Consider the following 25,449-nt stretch of genomic DNA (forward strand, 5'->3'; position numbering starts at 1 on the left):
CCATCAGAAGATATTGATATTGATTTTGCCTTAAGAAGTCCGATAAACATACCGAAGAATCCAGGGTTAAAGAGTCCTGTTGGTGGCTTCACTTGTTGTGTCCCATCGTGCTACAACAATTCAAGAAAAACAAATACTTGTCGTTTTATGTAATTCCAAAAAATCCTGAGTTACGAAAAATATGTTTAATATATATTTACGAATATATATTTTGTAGCAACTGATGGACACAGAGTATGTTCTGAACACTTTGAGGGTGGGAAAAAAACTTACATGAATAACATCCCAACAGTTGTTCCAAAGACTGTAAAACCAAAAGTATATAAAGCTAGGTATTCTAAAAACAGTCTTGGTATTAAAAGAAAGCTACCTGAACCACAAGAAAATGAAAAAGTGCCACAACTTACTAATGAAGAACTATTAATGCAAGAGATACAGGAGCTTAAAAGCAAGGTGTCACATTTGGAGTCAATAAGTTCGAAAAAAGAAAAAGAACTACAAAATCAAATAAATGAATTATCAGACACTTTGAATAAAACCAAGTTTACATTAGATCGTTTTAAGCACAATAAAGCACATTTTAAATTTTACACAGGATTTGAATCATATGACCTATTTTGTGTCGTTGTTGAATATTTACAACCTGCTGTAGCTCTCTGAATTATTGGGGTTTTAGCACTATTATGAAAAAAAGGATTCAAATCAAATCAAAAAGGGACGTTTGAGAACACTAACACCCGAGAAAAAGTTTTTTATGATTTTGGTACGCTTGCGGTGTGCTTTTCCTGTAGAAGACTTGGGAGTGCGATTCAATATGTCGTCAAGTAATGTTAGCCGTATTCTTATAACATGGATTGACTTTTTGCATACAAAATTAAGACCTCTGACAATATGGGCCTCTAAACAAACCATAATATACACTATGCCAAAAAGTTTCAAGGACTTGTATCCTACAACACGATGACTGTACAGAAACATTTACTGAGATGCCAACATCTTATCAAAGCCAGTCTGACACCTTTTCAAATTACAAGCATTAGTTGGGATAGCACCTAGTGGACAAATTACATTTGTCTCAGACTTATACGTTGGGAGGTCAAATGATCGAAAAATAACACAACATTGTAGGATTTTAAAACTACTAGAACCAGGTGATTCCCTAATGGCAGACCGAGGCTTCAATATTAATGATGACCTCCCAGAAAATGTATTACTCAACATACCACCATTTATGAATGGCAGACAAGAGCTAGAAACCAGACGAATAGCTTCGGTAAGAATTCAGGTAGAACGGGCGATTGAACGAATAAAAAACTATCGAATACTTCAATCAATTTTTCAATTGTCGATGGCATCAGAATTAAACAAGATATGGGTGCAACCACTAATAACAGAACGCTCAGAAGAATAAAACATCTGTGATTTTACATGATATAAAATTTAGTTGTACATAATATTTAGTTGTATATGATATATATATGTAATACAATATATATATAAGAAATATTAAATGTCTTTACTCAGAAAAAATCTTAGAAGCCAGATTCCTGATCTACATCCAGCTCCTCGTTTGTTATTTCTCGAAAAACAGGTCTTGGCCCCGTGCTAGAGCTTTGAGAAAAGCTAGGATCAGTTTCCATGTTTGAATCATTTAAAAAAATTGCAATATCTTCGTCGTTTTCCATAGCTAGGTAAATGTTTTCCTCCTTCCTACAACAAAACTGGCTTTTGCGACCAACCCTATAGCGCAAAGCTGTGGAGATATATCTTTAACATTGTTTTATTACGGCGAAAAAATCGACTATCATTATCTCCATAGTTAAATACGCACAACATTTTGCATCTCACCAGACGAAACTTCTTTTACTACAATGACCAGAATGCATTGCAAACTAGCCGCTTTATGGGAACGGGCTATTCTCGAATTTGAATTTCTTTTTGAAGAGCCTGATTAGTTGCAATTTTTTATTTTGAAGAAAATGATTAGTCATTGTTTTGTTTGAAAAGGTGAACATATCTAACTTTTGAAATTTCAAATTGACAAATTGAATTTAACAAGTTAAAATAAAAAAGGATAAACACAGAATTATTAAATTTGCTGGATTTGATAAATCGATAGTCCTTTTCGCAAGATTTTTAAAAATCAAGTCTTTTCTATGAAATCTTAAAAAATATTTTGTGATACTTTGGGTGAGTTCGAGAAAGTTCTTCAAGCAATTAGGCACTCAAGGAGAACCGACAATTGCCAGTAACAGGGTAGTTAGCCGTTGCAGAATACCTTATTCCATGAAAAACGAGTCATGAAATTAACGCGGTTTTTCAAATTTCGCGTTAATTTAAAACCGTTAATTAAATGTAGTGTTAATTTAAAGACTGTTAATTTCATGACTCGTTCATTAAAATACTGTTAATTTGTTACCTTTTTTATAATACATAAAAACCTAAAAAAACATAAAAATACAATTTTTTCTACAAATTTTCTACTATTTCCTCCACATCGAAGAGTAGCTCAACGGTGTTCTCTTTTCAGCGATCTTTTTTAAAATAGCTTTTGTATCATCTTTATACTCTGATCCAAGTGGAAAATTAACAAGCACTTGTTCTTCCAAAATTTTTAAATTTTTACCTTTTATCTCGATTTTCAAACCCCCTTGTTAGAGAGAAGACCGCTTCACTACCGTGGATTTGACTGTTGCCGTAATTTTTGCTTCGTGTGATATCGCATAGTCTCAAATTCGCGTTAAATAAACGCATTTTTGAAAACAACCTTGCTCAACCGCGTTAATTAAATGCCTAATAATTTCAATAAACCGCGTTAATTTATGACCGTTAATTTAATTCGCGTTAATTTCTTGACTTGTTAATTTCATGGAATAAGGTAATTATATATGGTGCGTACAGTATAATTAGCCGCTCATACAGCTAATTATACGATAGATATTTTTATACTTAAATTTTCACACTTTTCTTCATTATTCATCTCCCCAAAGCCATCTATATATACAGTTCCATCTCTATATGTAGTTAGTTAATGCTGTGCTTTAATTAAAAACGAAAAAAGGAACAAGAAACGATTGTGCAAAAAAGATATTAATTTTACTGTAGCAGCATGTCATATTATTCAACAACAACACTATTCGGATTTCAAGAAAATCATGGAAAAGTGAAGAACACAAAAAAGCTAATTATACTATTATCCCGCGTCAACTAACTATATTCTGTTACAGGCTTATTATCAGTTCACCCTGACTGTTCGGTGCAAGCAACAATAAATTTTTGTCACGCTTCGACAACTTTTCTGCAGAAAATATAAAAAAACCTGTGACGGTATGTCTTTTATCTGATAGAAGTAGCCTCGCAAATTGTCGTTTGGAAGTTATTTTAGCCCCCTTTTTTCCAAAAAGTACAGGAGTTGGGTGTCCAGCCCCTCAGGGAAAAAATACGCAAGGCAGGACAAAGGTTTTTTGTTGCTGGTGACTTAAGAAAAAAAGGAACTTTTATCAAAGCACTATTTTGTGTACCTAGTTAGCTAGCTTGATAGCTAAGTAAAAGTAATTTTACGACTATATAAGAAGGGGAATGTCAGCAACAATCAAAAGGAGATCCAAATCGGCACTAAAATTAAGATAGCTAGCTAGCCAGCACACTTTTCTCACTTATATATAAAATAATTCTTACCTGATAAAATACATTTAGAAAAAAATAGTATTTAGCCCCCTAGCTACTAAAGCTACTACGACTAGCCAGACCAGCAAGGGACGACCAACAAAATGCAAGCAATTTAGTCAGAGCCGTACACAATGTTCTGCCCACACGAAGAGTACACAATCTCTGTTCAGATTGACCATTAAATTGGCAGAGATTAAAATGAAGCATCTTCAATGGCTTTCAAAAAAAAGGAAATTTCCCGAAGTTTTAGCATGGGCACAAACTTAGGAGCGTTCGGGCTCTGTGCTGTCTCCATCTATGTACATATATCTATCTTCCATCAGGCAATTTTAAAGATTCAGCCTCGCGAAGCGTTGACGAAAATCAATGAGGTCTAGTTAGAATTTTGATATTTTTATAAAAAAGGCGTGTAGTTAAAATATCAGCTACCGAAACATGATATGTGATGTGCGTGGAGATCGACAGTTTCAGTGGAGCACATATTGAGGCGTGGAGCCTCTGGTAAAGTGTGGAGCCACTGAGTAAGTGTGGAGTCAACGATAAAGGAAGGGGCGACTGGTTGTGCGGAAGCGACTGTTTACAAAAAAAACCCGCACGGCTGCCGCCGCGACGAAAGGTTAAACTAATACATCACACTATTCCGTACGTGTGATTTAAAAACGATAAAAAAGTGATTAAATCTCTTTTAATCCTCATGTACATTTAATAAATATTTTTACAATTTTTTGGAGCTAAAATAGATACACACACTCTTTCTAAAAATCTATTTTCTAATAATTCCACTACAATTTGATGATAAGGTGGACTTTCTACTTGATTGTTCTTTCATATAAACTACAAGACATAACTGTATTGCAGCTAAATAATTTTTTTTGGATTTGATTTCGACTTATACGCCATTTCCCGTCACCACTTAAGACTTATCATAGGAAAATTACGTGGTAGCTACAATTAAAGTCATAAAAGTTCGTCATACCCAGGTGTTGATGTTCCACTGTTGTTCAGTTACACGTGTGTCAATTGTCGGTGACTGTGGTAACTTTCGGTGGTATTTATTATTGTTGATGAAACCTGCGTAGCCATTAATGATATGCTCAGACGCGGATCCCTTTCTCCTAAGCTGTGGCGTGATGTTGGTTTGTTCTTGTAATATATACTGCTGATCGCCTAAAGTTTTCTTTCGCTCTTCGACTCCATTCTGGATGTCTGAGCTTGACCGTTGTTTTCTTGGACTTACCGGACTAAAATAAGAAAATATTCATTTGTCTTTCCAATGGTTTTCCACTTTTTTTTACAAAAAGTTTAATCAGGGGAAAAATAATTAAATACCAGGGGAGACGTTTTGATTTTATGTGATCGCGTTTGATGAAGATTAAGTTAGCAAAAAAATATGCAACGTGAAACTTATCTATAAACACAAGGAAGATCTTAGTGTCCTCTTTCTGTAACATTATTTCCGTAAAGTGAAAAATGTCTTCCAAATCAAGATCCGGTTTCTTTTATGTGTGTTGTGTTCGTTAATACGTGATGCAAACACGACACACTTCATTGCAGTATTTTAATCATATTTAAGGTAAATCTATTTTCGAGATCATGCAAAGGATACCTAGGAATCGTGTGCATTTAAAGGTGCTATTTATTTTTTCAAAACAGTAAAAACAAAACTCTACCTGTCCCGGCTGTTAATCGTACTTCGTTTTTCAATGAGGGTTTTCCTTCTGTGTTTGAAAGACTGCGTTATGGAAAGCTAAAAAAAGAAAAGAGGAATTTTTAAAATTCCTAGAATACGATGCAACTCTGATCAGATAGCTACTAACGTGCACTGCTCTTCCAACGTTCCAAGCAAAACTGCCAAACAAGTTTTTCACCAAGTTCTCTTCTTAACTTACATGCGATTACTGATAAAAGTTTTTCACCAAGTTCTCTTCTTAACTTACATGCGATTACTGATAAAAGTTTTTCACCAAGCTCTCTTCTTAACTTACATGCGATTACTGATAAAAGTTTTTTACCAAGTTCTCTTCCCATCTTTCATGCAATTACTGACACACATCTTTAATCAGGCGTGAAGGAGTCAAAAGATAGAAACCATTAAGAATATCTTGTGTAACTTGTAAGTGGTCTTGGGACGAAGTTCAAACAGAAAATAAAGATCCCCGCCTTCTGGAAATTTTTTCAGGTCCTGTCATGCCATATACGTAGAAATTATCACACTATGTATGAGTTTTGGTTCCAGCGTACTAAACGTCTGACGGGTTGTTGCAATAAGCTTACGTTGTTTCAGAAAAGTCAGTAACTTTGTCACTAACTTTTTTAAAAAAAAGCTTACTGTTCGTTTCTTCTTCTTGACAATTTCTTCTATGTTCTCCTTTTTTAGATTTTCAAGCTTTAGGTCTTTCTTTATGGAAGGCACGTTGTTAGAAGAGGAGAGTGGGTGGTTAGTAAACTTCGTAGTGTTTTGACTCAAGTCAACATCTAAAACTAAAAAACAATCTTTATAGTAACAAAATATATTTAAACAAAGCAAAAAGGTACTGCCAAATGTTTTGTAAAAACGAAGGTGGAGATATTGTATTTTCAGTTGACAACTTTGCTATAAATTTAGCCTTTTCACAAAATACATCTCGTAGTTATAAAGTCAGTATTTTTTTCACACAAAAAGTGGTCATCTTGAAATAACTTTTTTAAATTTGATTTTAAAAATCTGACTAATTTAGAACAAAAAGCTGATTTCTGAAATTTTTATATGACAACTTTTTGCCAAGTTTAAAAAATAAACACTGACTTAACAACAAAACATGCATACCTGAAGGGGTGGCTTCTAACATTCCTACAAAAATGGAGACAGTACTATGAAGAAGAAGTTGATATTTTCTGGCAATGGGCAAGTATTGGCTAACAACTTACTTTTGATTGATTGTGATGAATCATGTTTTAAATAATTTCTTGCTTTTCTTCCGCTGTAATCTCGGAGATTGATATCTGCTTCTAAATAAAAATTTATTTCTGCCGTTTGTTAAAAGTTGTTTCTTTCTTTTTTGTTTGAATTCTTCAAAGCAGAAATATTATCTACGATCTGTTTGGACTAAGTTGTTTCCAGTTGAGTTTTCGGGGGAATAATAGCAATGTCAGTTTACATTGCCGCTTTCATTTTCAACCAATTAGCATTGCAGTTACCAAAAAATAATCCCTTACCATAATATTGGACCAGATCTCGAATGATGTTTTCCTTTCCGTGCATTGCAGCGACGTGAAGCGGTGTGTAACCCTAGAGTTTAGTTTAGAACATCTTAGCCACAACATCTCCACAATATCACAGTCAAAAAAGGCAAAGTAAAAAAACAAACGGTAAAAAAGTAAAAGAACTTACCCCCTGAAACAAAGTGAATGAAATGGTGCAAAATAAAGCATGAATAAAAGATATAAAAATAATTACATTCTCAAAAAACTTATTCACTAGCAAATCACTTCTCTCCAGATTTGCCTGTACACAGTACCGTTCACAAATTGTGATGGGCCGTTATTCACAATATCCATTGAAATATGCAATAGCGATAAATCTTCGCGAAGCACGAACCAAGGATTTTTTAGGATATTAGTGGGTTTATAGATTTACAAGCGTGAATCACAAAGAAACGGATTTCAACTAACAAAAAGGCGGACATTGTTAGTTCTATCAAGATAGTCAAAATAAATGATTTAAAATAAACTTACATTCTAACGTGTCAGCAATAAAATGAAGAACATAAAAAGAGAAATAAAAATTAATTTCAATAAACCTAGCACGGTTTTTTCATCACCATATACACGAAATCAATAAAGTGATAAACGAGTTTGTGAACGCAAAAGAAACAAACTAAGCGGGCTAAGTATCATTACAAAAGTTCATTCTAGGTGTGGAAATTAGTCTTGATTCAAAGCCATGTCTTACCGTTCTGATATTTGTGTCAATACGTTGCTCGTACAGCCACCTGATTACATCGATACGATTTCTTTTGGATGCCCAATGAATTGCTGTCTACAATATGAAAAAGGAGCGAAATTTGATATTCATAATTTAATTTCTTTATCTAAAATAGCTGAGCGAAAAAAGGTTCTCTTTATAGCCCTTCAAAATACTTGGTTGAGAGTTACTTGTGGAGATAAAGAATTTATTGATTCTAACCTCGGCACATGCGCAAACATTTAAGTCAACAACTCCAAAATTTAAGGTAAAAAGCGCTTTTAGGTCAATCTATTTTAAATGTAAGAGTAAATGTTAAGCGGTACTTACATACTACGATGAAGAACACACGACATATCAGGAGGAGAGCATAAAAATAAAGACAATTAGTAAAATATGATAAAAATGAATAAATACAAAAAACTAGTCGGTGGCCCGTGGAAAAATCCACGGGTTTGCCCGTTCTTTTTATACCGCATTGCGTGCACCTCACTACTTGCGGTACTATTTTGCGTTACAGACAGACGCACACGGGTATTATAATATAGACTAGTCGTTGCCCGTGGAAAAATCTACGGGTTCGCCCGTCCTTTAAATTTACCCGTCGCAACAAAGTGGATAAAAATATATCGTATTTGATATTTGTGTTTCCGTAACATAATTTTCTAACTCAGCGGGGGGTCCGCGCAGAGACAGACAGACGGAATAGGCTATTATTAAAGAGATGATTAGAAAGATTCCAAAAAAATTTGCTTTTTAGCCCTTTCATTTCAGAATCAATATTATCGTCTCAATTACCAAGCAGATATTTGACAAAAACCTCACAAAAATATTTATGGATTTATCCGAAATTAAGACCTAAGCAAGAGGTTTTTTGGCTCAAAATTTTTCTTCCCCACAGAAAAATACAGCCGCAGTAAAGTAAAAATGGATGGATATCATTATTAAAACATTAAGAAGTTGAGCTTGCGTCATAACAAGTATGTGTAAAGTTTCCATGAGACAGCAACAACTTAGTTAGCTAGACACAAGGTTTGTGGTTTTTAGACCCATGACCACACCTTCTCTTAATGTTGGCTAATATTAGTTTACCAGTTGCATGTTATAGCTAACTACCATAATAATTATATATGTCCATAGTAGTTATGTCTACTAATTGATTTTGTTTGAGCTGTTCAACTTCTGAGCATGAATTATGGAAGACGTAGCTAGCCAAAAAATCTGAAGCGTATACAAAGTTTTAAGGAAATTTGCTATACACGTTTTTTTTTATAAGCAACTGCATTTTTGGGTTCAGCCTGGGGTTGCTAAGGCCTTTTTGCAATTTCAGCCTCAAAGTTGCTTAATGGTTGCTTATCTGTACAAATGCATCTGTAATATAACCTGGAATCTCATTGAACAAGTAAAAAAGCAGACACAGGCAATGAGTTTAAAATAAAATCAAATAGAGTAAATCAACATTACAACTATTTTTTATTTCACTCAAATGAAAATGTGGGAAAAAAATTCTGATTTAGTAAATATCAAGGACAGAGGAGGGTTATGGTCAGTAACCGATAATGTTTTCGGAATTTTTTGTACAGATTCTTCTCGTGGAAGACGGATCTAAGTGGTTGCTAAGTGTGTAGTAGAATTCAGCCTAAGTTGCTTACCACTCTGCCAAAACTCAGCCTAGGCAGTTGCTTAATTTTTGACCATATTTCAGCCTCAGTTTTTGTAGCAACCAGTTGCTTATAAAAAAAAAACGTGTAATCAGTATAAAGCATGGCGGAGAAAGATATTTTTTGGAAAATTTGTGTAAACTTGTTAGTACTTCATATTTATATGATTGGTTCACTAATTTCAAAGGATATACATTTGTTCGTCAGTTGTTTCAAGGAAGGAGCACAAAGGCGGTCCCTGAGTGCTTAAACCCACCATTTGAGCTACAAAAACATTTGCAATTTTCACCAAACTTAAAGATGGCCTAATGACTGGAACGAACCCACAACCTATTGGGCATGAGTCAACGCTCGACTGACTAAGCCGAGGCGCCGATAAGCCATTTTTGACATCATGTCAATTTTAATAAAGCTACATGTGCAAAAAACATTAAAAGGGATTCCTATGCTTGAAATAAGTCAGATAGATCTACTTAAAACGTGTTTTAGGTTTGGGACGGAATGCTTTATCCAGTCCATAGAATTTGGACTTACATTAACTATGCCAGCAAAAAAAGGGTTAGATATACCCCAAGAGACTTTTCAGTCATTTACGGTAACCGCAGCTTAATGTTTTTAATGAACTTTCATGAATTAACTATTAAGCTTCGGGGACACGAAAACATTTTTCATGCAATTGCTACAAAAAAATGTTGTTTCAATCACATCTTTTTGCCCGTGTCGCATGGGTGCTAGTTTATGAAACAAATTTACATGTATCTATGAGGAAAGATGGCGGTTGTAAAAAAACGTGGTAATAACATCAATAGCACTTCTTCTTGATGAAGAAGTAGAAACGAAAAGGCAAACAAGACGCTCTATTTAGACAAGACCATGGTTGCTTCGCCAATAAATTGATGGTTACCATAATTTGTCTAAAGAGCTAAAAGAAGAAGATTCAGAAGGTTTTAAAGGTTATTTGAAAATGGACGTTAAGCACCAGAGTGCTTTGTGATTTTTATAAAAATTAATAAAGCTTGATTTTTCTTCATCAGAAAGCTTTTGCTTTGGTCGCACGTTTTGAATTTCCACCATCTTGCTTTTGATGCTGGTATGTTATCAAATATTTTGGTTTGTTTCGATTTGGATAAACGGATTTTAATTAATTAAAAACAAAAATGTTGCAAAATATGATAAAAATGTTGCAAATTCTAGTAATTTAACGAGGGGCCACACGGTAACATTTTCATGCGCTTTACAACAAATCGTATTTTTTGTTTCACTTGCATAAAATTTATAGCTTTACAGTTTGTTTTGAATAAACTTTCATGAATGAATGTTCTTGAAAGTTTTAGCAAGAAAAAGTTTTGCTTAAATGGCTAGGATCAAACTTTTTGAGGAAGGAGCATATACAATACCATAAAAACTAACTTTACTACATAAAGCACTCACCCCCTGAATCCAGCGAAGAATAAGAACATAAAAAAGAAAAGGGAAAATTATAAGTTATGTTAAAAAAATGTTACATGTTAAATGTTACAAAAATAATATTTAAACATTAGTGTGAAAGGTGTAAATGGTGTATTAGCCCCAAAATAAGTGCACTTTTCGTGAACTGCGCTATAATAAACATATGCGCAAAAATTAGAAAGCAATAAATGTTACCACGACTGGAGTATCGATGATTACTTTGGTTTGGCTGTGGTCAATATCGGGGTATCGCATAAAATTTCCTGCGTTTTCTTTGAGTAAAGACAAAACCTGTCAAATTTCCCGTACCTAACAAAACCTGCCAAATGTCGCGTGTTTCTCAAAACCTGCCAAATGTCGCGTGTTTCCAAGGTTTTTGTTCCCTTACTAAATTACAAGTTTTACATGCAAATAGGCTTTTCCACCCTCTTATCAAAGCTTCACTAAAGCCTCTGATTGACCCTCCAACGGAATCGTTTAAAACATAAATATGCAAATAGTTTGGGTACAAAGTTGCAGCTGAGAAATGAAATGAAGATTAGAAATGAAGATAAACTCACAGTGAAGTAGTCCTGAAACAGCCAACATAAAACGAAAAGAAAAATAGTAGTAATCAATGAAATACGAGAGGTCAAATATACATATCCTGTTAGCTGGAATTAGAAAATGCAAAAGATTCCACTGTTTATCGCAAGTGCTGATGAAAAATCACAAGGTTGTAAAAAGTTGGAGTTCGTAGAAGTCGATTTTCTTGCCTATTATACATTTTTAACTAGTTATTAAAGTTAGTTATGAAAATTTCTATACGTAAAAGACTGGGTAAATAATGCAGCTGTTTGCACAGCTAAAAAAAGGTTACTGCCAACTTAATTGCAATTCATCCAGTAACTAAAATACGTATTTTTACCTTCTTATTGATGAGCTCATTATCCACTTTGTACAAAGTCTTCAAGTTTTCAAGCTCACATGCTGACGCAGCATAACACCATCGTTTTTCTAATTCATCCACCTTTTTAGAAAGAAAATGTAGTATCTTTGAAAGTTTCATATAATATAGCCGGTGACAGCTTAAATCATTGGAGCTGGAGTTTAATTAATTATTTGGCGAGATCTTTTTCGGTATATTTTTATGTTGTCTTTTAATGATTTACCTAAGAAATCGCAAAACCTCACAAAATGCCTTTTTTTTTCAACTCACCGACAAGCTAATGGTAGATATGGGTCGGTTTCGCATTTTTCTCACGGCATCGTCAACCATTAGATACGTCGCCATGGTTTAGTCGGAAAATAAACAAATTTACCGCTTAACATATCCATAGTAAAATATTTGCCAGTGTAAACATTATCCTGCTTTTTCTTTCCAATGATTTCAATGTTTACCCAGGAGTGAAAAATCAATATCTGATACTGGGCGCACTTCCTACGTTACGCGACGTAAGAAAAACACTGAAATAGTTATAGTAAGTGTAACAAACGTGATTTTCTTTTTTGAAAAAATGATCTTTTTCTAAGTTTTCAAAATTAGTTTAGTCATAAGTTTTTATATCTTCAATGAATAAATTTCACATTTTAAAGAATAATCTAGTGAATTATTTATATTTTATCTAACCAAAATAATTTTTTTAACTCGTGTTTGCGGTTCTCTCTCAACTGCTCTCCTTTTTAATAGACCTCCTCCGCATAGGAAACCTCGTATCTTAATCTTTTAAAATCTTTGAATTTCCGCGCCCGAAGGCGTAGGAAATTCTTTAAAACCGTCGTTTTTTTATTTCGGAGCATTTTTGGAGAAAAAATCGACCCTGGGATTTCACGTTGGTCCGTCACTTCGTACCCAAGCTCCTTAACTACTGGGAAGTCTAGTATTGACGCTTCAGGCCAAAATTTGTATTTGTTTTTGACAAAATTTGGCACAGTTAACAAAAAAGTATGCTGAACATAATGGTGACATAATAATTTTGATTTTTGTCACCTAAATGTCATTTTAGGCCAAAATTGGTCCAAAAATTAGAACTACTTTATTTTCAACAAAATTTGGAACACTTAACAAAAAAAGTATGGTGAACATGAGGGTGACATCAAAATTTTGGTTTTTTGCCACCTTAAATGTCATTTTAGGCCTAAGTTGGTCCAAAAATTAAAACTACTTTATTTTTGACAAATTTTGGCACAATTAACAAAAAAAGTATGCTGAACATAATGGTGACATAATAATTTTGATTTTTGTCACCTAAATGTCATTTTAGGCCAAAATTGGTCCAAAAATTAGAACTACTTTATTTTCAACAAAATTTGGAACACTTAACAAATAAAGTATGCTGAACATAATGGTGACATCAAAATTTTGATTTTTGTCACCTAAATGCCATTTTAGGCCAAAATTAGTCCAAAAAATTGAAATCACTTCATTTTCGGCTAAATCTGGCACAGTTAACAAATAAAGTATGCTGAAAATGATGATGGTACAAAAGTTTGATTTCTTCTTACCTAAATGTCATTTCAGGCCAAAATTTATCCAAAAATTAAAACTGCTTTATTTTCGACAAAAATTGACACAGTTAATAAAAAAAGTATGCTGAAAATGATGGTCACATCAAAATTTTGATTTTTTGTCAACTAATGCCGTTTAAGACCATAAACGTTTCAATCGCAAGACTTTCAACCATGAATGATAGGCTGTATTTTTTGTTAGCAATTTCTTTTAAAATGTGAGTTTATTATGACACGTTTCGTTTTGTTTGCGTTTGTTGTAAGATATAATGTCACTGGTGTGCTTTATCTTCAGAGGTTCATGCACCAAACCCCTTCGAATGTTTGGCACAATAACACAACGAATTAGCAGGTTTTCATCAAATATTTTGGTAGCGCGCGGAAATTCTTAGAGCCCCCAGGGCTTCTTGTTTTTTTTAAAAGAGTATTTTTAAAGAAATTTTTGACATCGAATGAACATCATTTATGAGGCTAATACGAGACGATAATATTGCTAACAATAGTCATTGTTGTTTCATTGTGGACTGATAAAGTTTTGTCGCTAGGACCCACTCTTACGTTTTTTTGTTACCTACACAAAGTTACGACACGAAGGCATGTCGTAATACAGATCCTATCGATTTTCGTCGAAGGTTGGACAGCCGTAGATATGTTAGCGTCATTGAATAACAAATACATAGAACTGAATCGAGAGTATTTCTTTTTGTGCCAGCAGTCTAAAACTTTAGTTGCTTATTAATAACAAACAAAAAAAGAGGAATTAGTGTTGCCGTATGTGTTGATAAAAGTGAAGATAAAAAAGATGAAAAAAGAAAATTATAATCGTACTTTTGTTTGAAATAAAATATTTTCTGGTTGTACTTTTTTATTTTAAGTAAGTACTAGGAAATTTGGCTAACAGGAAACAGGAAACCGTTCGTGTTCTTATTTTTTTCACATGCTTAGCCTGAAATTGTTCCTATTTTTACTTTGAGTATTATTTATTTACTAGTCGATAAAACCCGTGAAAAAATCCACTTAGGCAGGATAACAATATAAAAGAACCGTCATTTAAAATTTGATGACGCCAGCAATGACCTATTTAAAGAATTTTAGAAACATGTTTACACGTTGCCACCGATGTGGAGAGCGTGAAACGATTGCAGAGATATTGAGGTTAACGGTTTTTGGATGACGTCATTAACCCGTTCATATCGAAACAGATTCGGGGACCCAAATTTGGGAAACTAACCTAATTTGGTCCAAGGTTGTCCCCTGACGTCATTACCCTGTTTTCAAGTCATTTAGCCTCAAATTTTTAAGTGCATTATTCATTAATTTAAATTAACGCATTGACATTACATTAATTTTATTAACGGAGTGCCGTAATGTCAGAAAATTCAACATGTAAGACATAGCTTCTCAGCTGCATCAAAGGAAAATGAACACATCCACTGTGCTGGTTACAGACACACACACAAAGTCTCCCTATTATTATATGGATTTCAGACTTGCCATTGTTTTATGAAATTGCGATTATAAAAAAAATTATATTGGTATCATTTTACGAAAAATTGTTTTTGATATCTTTGAAGATTTCTTGATAAAAAATATACACCTACTGATATTTATTTCTATGCATAATTTCAGTGAAAGATTTGAATGCATCGACAAGTGCATCTACGCATTTTGTTTACCAAAGAAGGTTAAACCATGTAGTTGACTGTGTTTCCTGTGAAATTTATCCATATGAATCCAGACCAAGTCTTTTAAGGAATTAGGACCAAGTAAGTGAAGTAAGTGAAGTGCGAAAGTGGAAAAGTTGAGCACAAGAATTAAATATTTTAACTGCTTTAACAATAATTTTAGTATTTATGACTGTCTTGATGTTTTTTCATGTGTTATGAAATCCATTCTTGTATACATTTTGTTGTTATAAAGATTAGGCTGATACGGTTCGAGTTTCGTATATCATTATTGTTTAGCGTGAGAGAGAATCCAAGCGAATTTACATCCTGGATTGTTCTTTTTTTATCACGAAATTCAGACTCGAGTTGTTCTTGATTATTGTTCTCTTATTTTGTTCTTATTTTTGGACAAAGTCTGAGACTCGTGTTCTTATGAAATTGTTCTTATAAAGAAAAGCGTGCATAATTACTGTTAAACAAATTTTATTGTTTAGAATGGCTTTTTATTTCATTTTGTAAAGCCTTTAGAATTATCAAAATGTTCAAAATTTTTAGAACTTGCTTTTAAGACTAGAAAGACGTTACTCTTGCTATGGACGTCTATATCTCGACGAAAAATAGACGTGATATTGGCAACCTCTGTCATGCCTTTATTTTGTATATAATTTGGAATGTGATCGGGTTAGGGGGTTGCTTCTAAATTTATTACACCCCGTTTATACAGAATTGTGTAAATTTAGATACCGTGTGATCATGTGAAATTATTCAGTTGAATTGCATTTACAAAACTTTTGTGACATTTATATAAACTTCGTGAAACTACGTCAACATTCCGTCAGCTATTTTTATGTTGGTTTATTTACGGAAATTTCAGAAAAAGAGACGAAAAGACTCGCTAATCCAAAATCTTTTCTTCAACAATGTTGAAGCAGCCTTGTGAACGCTGATATATCTACCGCCAACTCATTAAACGCGTCGAAATAAAAATCGACTCGAATAAGAACAAGGTGAAAAGGTCAAAAACATATTCGCTTTACCTGATGGGGTTCTCTCCTTTCAAGTTTTGACGATCTGCTACTATCTTTCGAATCTAAAAATTTCGAAGTTCGTATAAATGCGTATTTCCAAACTAATAAAAGCAAGGTTTCCAATGGTTGTAAAAATGTCGTGCAACAGTCGCACGATTGTTGCGCAACACTATGGAAATACTTTCGTGCTATTGTTGCACGAGTTGCAGTGCAACATATTTTGTCTTGTGCAAAAATTGTTGTAGCTACTGAAAATCTTTTTATTTCTACAACAGTTGTGCGATTGTTGTACGTCAATCGCACAATAGAAACCATGACATGACTGTTTTGCAAAACATGTGCTCGGTAAAATACAAACTATTTGTTTTTCAAACATGGCGGCGACTTTGGTAGCACAGCAATTCTCCAAGGAAAACTTAGTAGTGTAAGAATATCCAGTTCTATAGAATAAATTTCACGTAGAATTTAAGGATAAACGAAAAAAGCAAAACACATGGAAGGCGGCAATTGGTGACTTATTTAATTTATCTTACAGGCAAGCAGAATATAAATAATATTAGAACCAGTTATGACAGATGGCTGAAATCTCAAAAGAATATTCCATCAGGCTCTGGAAGGAACGCTGTTCTATTACAATTAATTAATCTAGAATGGTGGAATGTTTTTATAGAACATCGGGATACAACAACCAATATTTACTCTAGTGTAGTCGAAACAAAACCAGTAGAGGAAGACAACAGTGTTAATATATTCAATATTAACTACTGGTTTGAATTTCTTCAAACGTTACATAACTCTGAAACAATTACAAAAGATTTTTTGTTTGGCTTGTGTTTCTTCTCCAGTCTGCAAGACATATAAATCCAGAATTACTTTCACTGTCAAAACATCCTGTAGAAAGATAGCGTGCTCCATCGGTTAGGCATAAATAGTTATGGATATGTGTAATTAAGAAAAGTAGTAATTATGAAAAATGCCCTTAAGCCCTCTATTTAGCTGATAGCATACCAAACAATTTTTTAGTTATCCTCCGTGCTCTTCATAATTTATAATTAAAAACTCAAAAGAAAGATTTCTGCCTGGGTAATGTTTTATTAGCCATGTTTCGAGTGCAAATGTATTATCACCAATTAGAACTGGTGGTACTCTTGGGCTACTTTCGGAGACTTCTGGTAAATAAAAATCATTTCAACTGAAAGTAAACGCATTTTCATTAAATATTGCAGCATCATTATCCCTATGTATCGCAAATAGCTAACAAAACCATGCTATGGAAACCTTTGTAGTTGTAATAAAACGAACCCGAGTTGACAGAAGTTTCAATACATATATGTTTTCTATTAATTACTCCTAACACTGAAAAAAATTATTGATTGAATTCCTTACAAATACTCTGCCACCCTCTATTTTAAACATTCCAGATAGCACAACAGGTTTCTTCAACTATTTTGCATACAGTAGCTCTGTCAACTCCAAGTTAACACGCTTGTGTTTGCTGCGATTCCCCTTTGGCTAGGTAACGAAGTGCTATTAATCTCTCAGATTGAGATATTGGTTCTTGTCTGGGACAATATTTCTTTGTAATTGAAGGAGCAATGAGAGATAAAAGATGGTCAAATCTGTTAGAAGACATTTTATCTGTTAAAGAATTTTTTATCGTGTAGTTTCAGTTCTGGTATCAATACACTAAAAGCACTACGTTTTAAAAATATTTCTCACACCAAAATCTATGTTTAAGTTTCTTATTAAGTTTTCTACGCCTTCATTAAAGTTTCAAAGCTTTAGAAATATACACAGCCGACTCAAGCCTATTTTTTTTTTTGTTTACAGCAGCCATTTTCAACAAGTTTCGCGCGCATTATAGAAAAACAATTTATACAACATATGCGAAGCGTGCAATAATCGTGCGACGGTTATGTGACATTTTCACAATCATTGAAAACCAGACTTAAGTAATTGATGCTGATTTTTTCGAGTTATCTGAAACGTAACTTAGCAACTAGGTCATAATCACGTTCGTGCGTTGTCAGGTAGAAATTTCAACATTTTTTTCTTTACTTACTGTACGCAGATGCAAGAAACATACTTTTTTCTCTTTTAACTCAACAAATGTCGTTTTTGAGCGATAGCTGGTATGTGAAGGAAGTGTACATATATTCAACCTTTCAAATTTACTACACATGATTTTACAACAACAACTAGAGCATCATAGGACTACACAAGACTAAATTACGATATAGCAAACATATTCCTAACTAACGATTTAACAGTTTAACTTTGAAATTTCATGATCAACCACAATATCATCTCATCATCAAACTTTTTATACAAACTTCTAGAACATCTTAAACACATTAAACCGGATCTTAACAGAGCGAAACAAATTTTTGTGCGCATTTGTGTGACTGGTATATTAGATTTCGTTTTCACTACATTCACCAAACCTTACCTTGACTCGATAAACTGTCCAGACTGTCTCTGCTTTTACGCGGAACGCTAGCCTAAAATGAAATGAAAAATTTAAGGCAAAAAAAAAGTATAATATTAAAAAAAATTATTTCAAAAGAAAATCAGTACTCAAGCTCTCTTTGTGTTAATTTTAATGCCAAACCTTTTAAGCACCAAAAAAGCACCAAAAAAGCAAAACTCTCACCAAAAGTGCAGACTTAAAGTTTTCGTCGACTTTCATTGTTCGTCTTGTTATCTTCAAACTTTTCTATGAACAATACTGTACTTTAATCAAGTTACATATATTTAAAACTCCTTTGGCATGTACAGAATAAACACAAAAACTTCACAAAAACTCTCAAAATAGCCTCAATGTTAATGTGGTTTTCGTGTACTTGTCATTTCCGTATCAACATTTTATGTCAAATCCATATTAAGCTGAAAATTATCTAAAGATACAACTCGCCATAAATCCAATGTTTCTTGTTCATTTGAGACCTTTTGTTGATTTTATTTACAAGCGTATTGAAATGCGATCATTACGTATGCATTTCTTTTTTATGTTTAGTAAGTGGCTACGTGATTTTGTTGCTTTTTGTAATAAAATATTTTAACGAGAAGATAAAATTATTCTCATAAGAGGTTTTTGTTCGCCAATTTAATCTCATTAATTACAAATTTACGACACACATTGCTTCTTCAGCCACAGAAGATTTTTAACGTGTTGCGATACTTTTGCAATGTTGCATACGAAATTTAAACATGTGTTGAAGGTCTGCCAACTAATTTATTATAAACTATAAGGCCAAGAATTTGTTTAGCAACCTCGTTCCTAGAACTTTTCTCTTTTTTTGAGGTTGGAGAAGTAGGAACAACGTTTTGCGACACAAATTTCCATGCATGCTTTATCTTTTAGGCAAAAAATGGCTAAACTTTCTTGTAAGCGATTACATTCAACGCTGGGGTATTGCGGTATTTCAAACGTTATATTGACATGACAGTGATAAAAGCAAGAATTTAGTAGATTAGATTCGTTCCTTTATAATATTATATTAATTTGTCATTTTCAATATTGGTAAGGCCTGTGGAAAAACCCAATTAGGCAGAAAAACAATATATCGTATATTTCGTGTGTCCGCAATACGGCTTTTAGATAGATAGATAGATGGAATACGGCTATTATTAGAGAGACACTTTTCGGTGACCCGTGGAAAAATCCACGGGATCGCCCGTCCTTTATATATTGCATTTCGTGTTTCCGTAACAGAAATACAAACAGACGCACGAACAGGCAGACGACGGCTATTACTATAGGGACTAGCCGGGAGAGATCGGTGGAAAAATCCACGGGGTCGCCCGTCCTTTATATATCACATTTCGTGTTTCCATAACAGACAGACAAACAGACAGACGACGGCTATTGTTAAAGAGACTAGTCGTTAACATCGCCCATTGCGTTCGCTCGTCCTTTAAATTTACCCGTCGCAACAAAGTGGATAAAAATGTATGGCATTTGATATTCGTGCGCCTTTTAAAAATTTCGTGTTTCCGTTACGGGACGCCGCTTTCGTGGACACATAGACAGACGACGGCTATTATTAACTAGTCGTTAGCCCGTGGAAAAATCCACGGATTCGCCCGTCCTTTCAATTTACCCGTCGCAACAAAGTGGATAAAAATATATCGCATTTGACATTCGTGTTTCCGTAACATCATTTTCTAACTCAGCAGGGGGTCCGCGCTGAGACAGACAGACGGAATACCGCTATTATAATAGAGACTAGTCGGTGGCCGTTGGATAAATCCACGGGATCGCCTGTCCTTTATTTTCCGCATTTTGTGTGTCTCGCTACTTGCTATTATTATAGACATATGATAGCATGGAACTTCACGAACCCATTCTTTTTCGCGTTTTGTCTTCTAGACGACAAATCATTATCCAGATCAAGAAGACATCCAATAGTTTGAGTTTGGTTGTTTTTTGCTATCACAGTAACAGCTAATGGAGGAGAAACTTCTTCTATATCACAAAATCGACTTTAAGAATTGCAAAACAAAAAATTCCTCACAGCATTAGTCTAGACCTGGTTACAATAGATTATCTCAACGAAATAATAAATTATTAAAAGATTTTGCCGTTTGCAGCGACTTTACATGAATATACTAGCCAAGTATGGGATAAATTCTGTTCATCCGATAGTTATCAGAGTTTTAAATTAATAACAGCCGCATCCTTTTTTTACTAAAACATGTTTAATCTTTTTCTTTCGAAAACTTCAACATACTAATTTAGCAAATCCTCTTTGACCGCCAACCACCTGTCAGACGAAATTTTTTTTGTATAAATTCCTACAAAAAATTCATTACTTATCCGGTAACTACCAGAGTGTCGGAGTAAAAGTAGCAGCGACGTTACAAAGAAAAGTAATAATTCGGTAAAAGCTTTCTAAAATATATAACTGTCATATAGGCTGTAACTTGTTTGTACTCCCTTTATCTGATTGTCACAGCGACAAGTCATACGAGTAAGACGCTCATGTCGTAAATGAGAACAGTAACTTTACTGCAAATTTGAATTTTTTATTATATGCTTGGTTGATAAAATCATGAAATAATTAAGAAACTTAGACCAAAATGTACTTGGATTCTATAAAAAAAGAACGTGTATATATAGTGTACGGCACAAGTGTCAAAGCAGCATCATTAATTCCAAGATGGCAAGCATCAGTTGTTAGTACATATGCAACCAAAATGTTGGATTCTGGTTTTGGATTTTGTCATACCAGTCGGGTTCCACAAGTTACCACGCGCTAACCTCATCCCTAGTCCCATTTTTATAGACACAGATTGATATTTATCACAGGTAGCCACGTGAAAACACTGTTCTAAACAAAGTGCGACCCTAATTAAAGCTTATTTAATTAAGATAGTGCTTGCAGCCAAATTGTTTAACCTCTCTGTATCTTCATCGTTGGAAAGTAAACAACAAAGACATTCAAAACTGATATGTGTGTCTAAATAAAAGAAGTTTTTTTTTCTAATTCTGCCTGTTTGTTTGTAACATACAAATTTGTTTTTAAATTTTCAAAAGAAACAACCTATAACCGCAAAATAAAATGACTGCAAAAGTTTCATGCAATAAATGATAACCATTTATTAATAAATAATATATATGCTTGTAAAAAACATAACTAGAATAAACGTTTTTTATAAATTTGTGGCTTTAAAAAAAACCTTTTTGTTGATAATATGTCAAGAAGCCTTATGTCACTGCAATCACTTGGGGCCAGAACTACTTTTCTAATGGGGGTTGCATAATAACAATAGCTGCAGCAATTATCCAAATGTGATTACACATATTGATCATTGATATTGGTAATATGTTTTACAATAATTAGAATTCTTTTAACCATCCATTAACCCTTTTAATGTGTATTCTTGCTCATGCTTCTCTCTTACCATGATATACTTCTGATTTTGTAAATTTTCTTATGTAGCAAACAAAAGGGGTAGAACACATGTTACTTGGTAGGGCATAAACAGATCTTAAACATTGAAACCTTGATTAAACAGAACCATAAAACCAGCATGAAATTTTGAAGCAACATTTGTATCTTCAGTGATAAAACGATCTGTGCTATTAATGTTAAAACCGTGTCCAGTCGATATTCCAAATCTGAAAGCTAAGTCAGCAACAGGCGCATCAAGTCTTATCCTCATCAAAGTCATTGATATTTTATCCACTAAACTCAGAGAACGAATTGGACCATGTTTTCTTGAAAAAACAATTTTGCAAGACTATACTGATACTGTTTAATTTTTAGGCAATTTTCACCTTTGTAATATTGGAGCGTTAAATGTTTCGGCCGAACATGCAAAACAATAAAAATGAAAAACTTTTGACGATGGACATACAGTGTACAATTTTGTAATTTTTTTATTATTCTGGATGCAATTCCCTAACATTCTTGCATTAATTGTATTCAATGACAATTTGCTAGAAGTTGTTGATGTTGTCGATAACGTAGGCAATAAAATATTGGCATTATTAATTGGTGATAACATTGGAATATCTAATACTAAAGCAGACATGGTGAGGTTGAGCAAGTAGACGATAACAGAGTTGTCCCACTAGCTGGTGATGAAATGTAACATCTGTTAATGAGCTGATTGGAGACATAAACAAAGATTAATTTTTAAGAGAAGTTAGATCAAGGGTGACACCAAAGTCAATTTCATTTACATTTTTTGTTATTAAAAAAACCCTCTTTCTTTTGATGCTTTTCTCTTTTTGGGTTATCATCAGTACCATAACCTTTTAAGTACAATGTGGTAAAAGGGCTTGCATCTGTCGGTATTCCATATTTAAGATGATTTGAACAGATTGCGTAATGTTTTTTGAACACAAAATACTTTTTATTACGTTACTTCGTATACAACTTACGTTTCTACAAAATATGAAAACGTCTTAAATGCAGTGATGTTTGGCTTAATGACATTTTTCTAAATATTTACCAGCATTGTTACAGTAAAAAGCTCTATTATACAAGTTTTGTTCAGATGCTTTTTATTACAAATCTGACAGTTTTTCATTTTCTTCACCATACACAACATTTTTTATTTTTTGGCGCTGCAAATATAAATTGTCGTGCAACGGGGCCTGGGTCCTAAGCCTTAAAGGATGAATTTATACCTAAACTGGGGGGGGGGGGGGATAAATAATAAATGGGGGGATGAAAGTGGCTTCACACTTTGATAAACATTTCCGGCCAATAAAAAACATCGGCACAAAATTTAGTTACTGATCAAAATTTATCAAATTTTATCAACATTTTTGAAGAAAAGCGAGCACTATTTCAAATAAATATGTGAAATAAACAATAATAGGTACAAAAAATTCTCCTTCTTATATATAGCTAGCAATTTCTTATGTTTTAGGTATTTTAGTTTGTATCGCACTGTACGGAGGAAAACCAAAATCAGCCGAAAATGAAGGAAATAAAATAAAAAAGTAGGTAACAATTTTGGTTGGTAAAAAATATTGGTCACAAAGCCAAAATTTTATCAATTTTTGCATGACATTTTTATACCGATAAGAAAGAAGCTTAAGTTGCATAAAAACAAGTTCTTACAAAAAAAACGCTTCGTTTTTGTGTTTTGCTTAAGAAGAGGGAACAGATACAAACCAATATCCAAACACAACGGATGATGGACACGAAAAAAGAAAAGAAAAACTTTTGTGTTGCAACCAAACTATAGCAGTTCTTCATCTTTTTGAACACACACGTTGTGTTTAAAGAATTCCATTTCAAAAAAAAACGTTCGAATTATTTCTTTCGAATGGCGACGAGATCCGATTGGCCGTACGTATATTTGTAACTATGTTTTTTAAATTTTCTTTTTTTCTTTCTTTCTTTCTTTCTTTCTTTCTTTCTTTATTTATTCATGATTATTTGCTCATCATATTAATACTCTCGTTAATGAGAGTCCTTTGCCAAGTAAACTCACTGGTAATAAAAGTTTCATGCTCCTCATATTCTTCTTGCATTTACCACGCAAGCACGATCCCAGGACGAGAAGCAAATGGAGACTAGGGTTAAAGTTGGTTTGTGGCAACTCGATGGCTGCAAGTAGTTTAAAAAAAGCGAGAATTTAAAGTTGTTATTACAAGTCAAATGTACTTAACCACTGACACTGTATAATGACCATCTCAGAGTTATTGTTTCTCAAAATCCATCAAAATAAAACATACATTCTTTTTACTTCCCCTCAATGTTCCTTCTCTATCTCCCTCTTTGTTCAATACGACGTTTATTTATTGTTGCCAAAGAATAAAAAGCATAACTCCACTTCCTCTAAAAAAACCTTGCTACAAACAGTCCTGGAAACAAAGTTGGGGCAACTTTCGATTAAGGTTTGGTTTTCCAACTGATAAAACAATAAAATACGTCGTCGCGCGCAACCACATGTCTCACCGCAACAGAGACAATAACATTGATGTTTAAAATTATATTCATATTTTGATATTTTTTCTAGATTCATGAAGGCTATTATTTTTCTCTTTGCTTTTTATTACGTCATCTTGCTGTTGGTATGTGATAGCCATATTAATTTTTGGGATACCAACTATACTAGCATTACTTTACGGATGGTTAGGGGTTTTATAAAGTCCAAATTAATAGACTTTTTAGAAGGCATTCTTCCCAGTGAGAATATCATTATTCTTGTACTTGCATAACTTTTAATGGTTAAAGTCAGTAGTATATCAGTATCACTGCATGATTAGTCAGCGAATAGATTTTGCCCCCTTCTATATTGGTCCGCAAAATTGTGACTTCATGAATATCCGGCAAGCGCTCAGCTCTCTTTACAAAAAGTTACATATTTTTTTATGGATTCCAAATTTCTTAATTATCTTTAGCGCTGCGGTCTACTTCGAGGTAGTGAGAGGGCGTATGTAGATTGGCTGCAGTGGAAGCGCTTAATTTATTATTATTATTATTTACCCAGGATAGCCTGTTCAGTTTTTATAGGAACTGTTATCAATGAGAGTCCTGTGAAGGAGGTCCTGGTGCATTTAAAGGTCCTATTTGAGCTACGGAAGGCGTGCAAGCACAACCAACGCTCAACTAGAAAAACGGCATAAGATATCAATCCTATTCTCGTGCTGAACGTTAAGCAGAAAGGATCAATTTACACTTTTATAGTCTCTGGCATGACTTGGTCGGGGTTTGAACCTAAGACCTTCCGCACTGGAGGCGAACGCTGTACCACAAGGCCACCAGTCGGTGCTGAAGTGTTGGACCATCAATAACGAAAACAAGATAAAGAAATACGAATTCAAAGTTAAAAACAAGGATTTGCATTGTAACTGCATTGTCAGTAGAGAGAGAGAGATCAGAAATAAATAATTTAAAACAATAGACTTCGAAAAAAGCGAAAAATTTAAAAGCACAACCCATTCAATTCTGCATATAGCGAAAAGCGGTCTTGAGAAAAAAAACAGTACTTACAATCAACTTTGTTTCCAAAATTCTTTCAAAGGTTTTGTTTCACAGTCGGACCTATGCAGATTTTTCTTGTGCTGTGATAAAAAC

General features: G+C 33.7%; 1 protein-coding gene across 1 annotated transcript; it reads right to left on the reverse strand.

The window, feature by feature from the left end:
• Positions 1–4,343: 4,343 nt before the first annotated feature.
• On the reverse strand, positions 4,344–18,838 carry LOC130613451 (ankyrin repeat domain-containing protein SOWAHD-like). Its single transcript, XM_057434794.1, has 13 exons — positions 18,558–18,838; positions 18,354–18,405; positions 15,914–15,966; positions 11,630–11,731; positions 11,283–11,294; positions 7,601–7,687; positions 7,040–7,186; positions 6,865–6,937; positions 6,577–6,657; positions 6,476–6,499; positions 5,999–6,150; positions 5,340–5,416; positions 4,344–4,910 (listed from the first exon to the last, which is right to left on the reverse strand). The coding sequence occupies exons 1-13, from the start codon at positions 18,591–18,593 to the stop codon at positions 4,640–4,642; spliced, it is 1,167 nt and encodes a 388-aa protein (XP_057290777.1). The 5' UTR covers positions 18,594–18,838; the 3' UTR covers positions 4,344–4,639.
• Between the last annotated feature and the right edge of the window lie 6,611 nt (positions 18,839–25,449).

Source organism: Hydractinia symbiolongicarpus, chromosome 11 (assembly GCF_029227915.1).
Source record: "Hydractinia symbiolongicarpus strain clone_291-10 chromosome 11, HSymV2.1, whole genome shotgun sequence".
NCBI classification, from domain to species: domain Eukaryota; kingdom Metazoa; phylum Cnidaria; class Hydrozoa; order Anthoathecata; family Hydractiniidae; genus Hydractinia; species Hydractinia symbiolongicarpus.

What these genes read in the sequence shown, in the direction of transcription:
- LOC130613451 (XM_057434794.1), bottom strand. Translation starts at nt 18,593, where the DNA reads ATGAAAGTCGACGAAAACTTTAAGTCTGCACTTTTG. An exon ending in TTGACACAAATATCAGAACG is followed by an intron (nt 7,187 to 7,600) that starts GTAAGACATGGC and finishes TGTGAATAACGG; the next exon opens with CCCATCACAATTTGTGAACG. An exon ending in GTTAGAAGCCACCCCTTCAG is followed by an intron (nt 6,151 to 6,475) that starts GTATGCATGTTT and finishes ATTGTTTTTTAG; the next exon opens with TTTTAGATGTTGACTTGAGT.